Source organism: Meriones unguiculatus, chromosome 21, assembly GCF_030254825.1.
Source record: "Meriones unguiculatus strain TT.TT164.6M chromosome 21, Bangor_MerUng_6.1, whole genome shotgun sequence".
NCBI classification, from domain to species: domain Eukaryota; kingdom Metazoa; phylum Chordata; class Mammalia; order Rodentia; family Muridae; genus Meriones; species Meriones unguiculatus.
In genome coordinates, this window is record NC_083368.1 from 56,611,915 (window position 1) to 56,616,588 (window position 4,674).

The 4,674-nt window shown below is 57.2% G+C and overlaps 1 protein-coding gene across 3 annotated transcripts; it reads left to right on the plus strand.

The window, feature by feature from the left end:
- The first annotated feature begins 1,018 nt into the window (after positions 1 to 1,018).
- Hilpda (hypoxia inducible lipid droplet associated) lies at positions 1,019 to 3,349 on the plus strand. Of its 3 annotated transcripts, XR_009588184.1 has the most exons (3): positions 1,019 to 1,152; positions 2,543 to 2,930; positions 3,018 to 3,349. XR_009588184.1 is itself a non-coding variant. In XM_021661874.2 (2 exons), exon 2 carries the CDS (start codon positions 2,581 to 2,583, stop codon positions 2,773 to 2,775), a length of 195 nt encoding a protein of 64 aa, XP_021517549.1. In that variant the 5' UTR covers positions 1,019 to 1,152; positions 2,543 to 2,580; the 3' UTR covers positions 2,776 to 3,349. The 3 variants fall into 3 exon arrangements, 2 of the variants coding, with proteins under 2 accessions (XP_021517549.1, XP_021517550.1); XM_021661874.2 differs by having other exon boundaries at positions 2,543 to 3,349; XM_021661875.2 differs by lacking the exon at positions 1,019 to 1,152 and adding an exon at positions 1,166 to 1,497 and having other exon boundaries at positions 2,543 to 3,349.
- Positions 3,350 to 4,674: the final 1,325 nt, after the last annotated feature.

Here is a 4,674-nt window from a genome sequence, read left to right on the forward strand (position 1 = left end):
AGGGCCCCGTCTGCCCGACAGCACGTCTCTGTCCTTCCGGGCATCCCGCCCTCCCTGTCACAGACCAGTCATCCTGGGAAGTGGGGGAAAGGTCACGGCAGTCACGTTCCTCCAGCTCTGTTCAGCTCAGGCGGTGGGGTCGCCCCCACACAGAGCCGGCTCTTGCCGCGCCACCGACTCGCCGGCCCTAGAGCTCATGGCACCCCCTCTAAGTCATCCCCGCCTCGGACTGAGTGCACCCTTCACCCCGGGAAGGCAGCACAGGAGCGGTCGCCCTTAGACCTGCCCGTGATTCTAGGCCCTCTGCCACCCTCGGCTTCCCCGGGCATCTTTCCTGAGATGGTCCTTTCGGGACCGCACGTCTGCCTGTACCGGGGGGGAGGGGCGGGGGGGCGGAGGGAGGGGCGGGGGGGCGGAGGGAGGGGCGGGGAGGGCGAAGGGTGACTGGGCGGGGGTCAGTTTCCAGCCGTGAAGCCGGGACCGCGACCTCTCCCCTCCCTGGTGCAAGCTAAGGGCTCCTTTACAAGCAAACAGCTCATTTCAAAGGAAAGAAAACGGAAACCATCCCAGAGCTGCAGCCCTCGCTGGGGACCGGGGCCCCCGAAGACAGGGCGACCTGCCCAAGACCGACACCTGGAGGAATATTCACCCTCCCTCGGGAGGGTTCGAGGCCAGGCGGGGCTACATGACGCGAAAGAGCGCACTCCCCGCCCCAAGAGCGCTGTCCCTGCGAGCGCGGCTTCCGGCGGCGGGGAGGGCGGGGCAAAGGCGCCAGCGGGCTCCCGGCTTTCTGGAAGGCCGGCGGGGCTGACCCTCGGGCCTGACCCGCCCGACCGCAGCGAGCCAACCGCGGGCCGCGAGCCCCCCGCGCCGCGCACAGCCCGGGACGCCGGGCGAGCGGACGAGCCCCGGAGAGCGCGCGCAGTGCGCGTGCGCGGCCGGGGGGCGGGGCATTGGGAGGGCGGGCTCTCGGGCGGGGGCGGAGCCTCGGCGGGGCGGGGCCTCGGGGCGGGCGGTTTCTCTTCGCCGCCCGCCTGTGTGTCCCGAGCAGTGCCCGCGTGCAGCGTCCACGTCGCCACTCCGCTGACCGTCCTCCTCAGGCCTACACGACCTGCTGCCACGGCGGGGAGCCGTCCGACTCTTCCTGCCGAGGTAACTCCGGGACCCCACCCCCCAGGCCGGAGGCCGAGGCCTGGGCCCCTCGCCCCACCGCTCGGGCTGCCCACGCTCGGGGTGGGAGCGTGCCCCCGGAGCCCCCGTCGGCTGTGCGTCCCCTCCCTATCACCGCATTACAGTGCTGGGTGCTAACTGTTCCTTGAAGGCCGGGTTCTTGTCTGTGGGACGACGCGGTGGCCCCGGGGCCTTCCAGAGTGCCTGAGCCACTTGAAAACGTTCGAGGATGTTTGGACAAGTCAACCTGATTTGACTTTCAGTTGGTTTGTGGCTGCGTTTTGTCTTGAGGTCCTGGGATTGAGTTTAGAGTCTTGTATGCACTAGGTAAGGCCTTTTCCACTGGGCTGCGTTAGCAGACTGTTTACTTTTGATTTGGGACAAGGTTTCGCTAAGTTCCCCAGGTTTGCTTTGTGTTCTCCCTGTGGCTCAGGCTAACCTTAAACATGCATTCTTTCTGCCTCAGCCTCCGTCGTAGCTGGGATTACAGGTTTTTAACACCCTTATCGTTTATACGTACATTGACTTTAAAGAAGTTTCTAATCGCCGGGCGTGGGTGCCCCACACACTTAATCCCGGCACTCGGGAGGCAGAGGCAGGTGGATCTCTGAGTTCCAAGCCAGCCTGGTCTACAGAGCTGGTTCCAGGAGCCTCCATGTTTTGTATGCATGTTTGTTGTGCATCACAGGTGTTGCCTGTGGAGGCCAAAAGAGGATGTTAGAGTCCCTGGGACTAGATTTACAGACCACGTGGGGGACAGTTGTCTAACTGCGGAGCCATCTCTCCAGCTCGATTTTCTTGTTTCCACCTGCCCCATGTGAAAGATACATGCCGACACTGTTACTGAGTTTGTGCATCCAGCTTGGTAGGAATGCCTTTGTTTGTTGTTTGTTTGAGACAGGGTTTCTCTGTGTAGCCCTGGCTGTCCTGGACTCACTTTGTAGACTAGGCTGGCCTCAAACTCACAGAGATCCGCCTGCCTCTGCCTCCCGAGTGCTGCGGTTACAGGAGGAATAGTCTTAAAGAGAAATAAAGGTAGCTGCATGTGTGGAATGTGCCTGTAATCCCAGCATTTAGGCGTGGACAAGGCTTGCTTCGGGTATGAGCCTGGGCTACATAGCAGGGTCCTGGAGAGTGAGAAAGGTGAAGACAGACAGCTCTAGATGGTGCTCTTGAAATTATTCCGATAGCAGATAGCATGTGCGCTTTGCTCTCCAGCCACGGAGTTTGCGATCGCACTTGGTGATGCTGTGCGCAAGCAGCAGTTGTGCTGTCTCCTGGCTGCAGGGCGTCCCCTGCCCCCGGGAAAACGGGTTGAAGGATGCGTGCACGCCGCAGAGACCGAATCAGAGGCTGTTCTCCCTCTTCACAGGCTCTACCGGCAGAAGGCAGCTCTGCTTCCCTGCAGCCATGAAGCCTGTGCTGAGCCTGTACCTGCTGGGCGTGGTGCTGACGCTGCTGTCCATCTTCGTCAGGCTGATGGAGTCCCTGGGCGGCATGCTGGAGAGCCCTTTGTCTGGGAGCCCCTGGATCTTGAGGGGCCAGCTGGCCAGCACGGAGCCCCCCGAGAGTCTTCCAGACCACTCATCCAGAGGGGTGCAGTAAACCTCCTCCTGATTCAGCGGTTCTCTGCCACCCACACCAGCGTGTCCAACCACGAGTCCGTTTTCCAAGAGGCAGAGTCTCCCGAGAACTGTTGCTAGGCCTGGGGCCTGTTGAGGATGCTCCGGACCCTGGAAAAGAGCCTCGTTAAGGCAAAGGTGTGAGTGGGTGGCTGTGGCTCTGAGATGGAGGTGGACCAGCTGCGGCTGCTGGGAAATCCATTGTTTCTTTGTTTGTTTTTCCAGCCCCGAAGGACTCTTTTGGACATAAATATCTTCTGGGTTGTTGGCTAAGGAGTCTCTTCCGTGAGAGCTGCTCAGACAGCAGTTAAGGGGTTAGGGTGGGCTCTGAGGAGACGTTGGAATATGCAGAGTCTGGGTCTCAGGTGTATACGTTTGGGTCTTCCTCCAGAGTGCACGCGTGCTCGTATGTAATGTGTACAGGGGGCTGTGGGATGACGGGGCTCTGGGTTGGGTGTTTCGGCCACTGTGTGGCCTAAATTAATTTTTCTAATGCAATAAATGTAAATTATATATTTTCAGTATGTGTCAAATAAATGTAAATATATATATTTTCAGTATGTGTCATGTTGACATGTTTGCTCTTGAAATTAGTAAGGAAAAGTTTAAATCCTAAATCTGTGGGTAAAACTGTATTTATGGGGCAGGGTCGCACTCTGTGATTCTGGCTGTCCCGGAAGTCACTGTAGCCCTGGCCTCCACAGGCTGGGCTCACGAGACGCCTGCCTCTGCCTCCCCAGTGTTGGCATGAAAGTGTGCAAATTCCCTCCTCCCTCCCTCAGGCTGGAGAGATGGCTCAGAGGCCAAGAGCACTCTCTGATCTTCCAAAGGTCCTGAGTTCAATTCCCTGCAACCACACGGTGGCTCATAACCATCTATAACGAGATCTGGTGCCTCTTCTGGTGAGCAGGTGTACAGGCAGGCAGAACACTGTACATAGTAAAGAAATCTTTTCTAAAAGTGTGCACCCCCACAACCGGCCATTTTTACTTTTTCCATAGTCTTATGTAGCTAAGGCTGGCCTTGGCCTCCTGCTCCACCTGCCTCTTGCCTTCCAAGTGCTGAGATTACAGGCTTCCATCTAAACGAAACGTTGTCAGGTTTAGGAGCAAGAAAGCGCTCAAAGCTTCGTTTAGGAACTGAATGTGGCAGTATGTGCCTATGACCCTCAGCGCTTTAGCGGAGGCAGGAGGATTGCCTGAAGTTCTGAGGACAGCCAGCCTTCATAGCAAGACTGAGGTCAAACAAAAAGTTTTGTTTAAACATAAACTTTACTTGGGGATGGGGCCTTTCAGGTTTGCCCTGTATCGAGCAAGACACCCGAGGGTTCAGCCAACTATAGGTTGGACTTTTGATTGTTAGAGCCCAGGGTTGAATTTAGAGCCTTCCACATACCAGGTAAGCACTGTGCCAGTGAAACTAAATCCGCCCTGACGATGCTGTTTAAGTTATGTTCACCAGGAACTATCTTTTTGTCCATGATAAGACGCTTGTCCTTTCTCCCTAAACTATATAAGTAATCTAGAGATAAGCGCATGTTAGGGTATGCTTGGGGCCTTTGCAGATAGCATGCCATTTTATATTAGAGACCTGCTCCAAGGCGGCTGTGGCATTAGTCCCCAGAACCACTTGGTCTCGTGGCTGCCTCTCTAGAAAAGGAAACTGCTGGTGCCCAGCGCTTGAGTGTGAGAAAACAAGCCTTTCTGATAAGCAGCCCACTCTGGCCTTGAGTTTGGATCCTTCCTCCCTAGCCTCAAATTACACTCCAGGTGTTTCCCCTCTCCCAGGCCGGAGCAGCTTCGACTTTGCTCAGCAGGAGAGCGTCTCGTCAGGGTCACCAGCGCTGCTGGCCTGGAGCTCTGTGGAGCTGACACGGGGACCA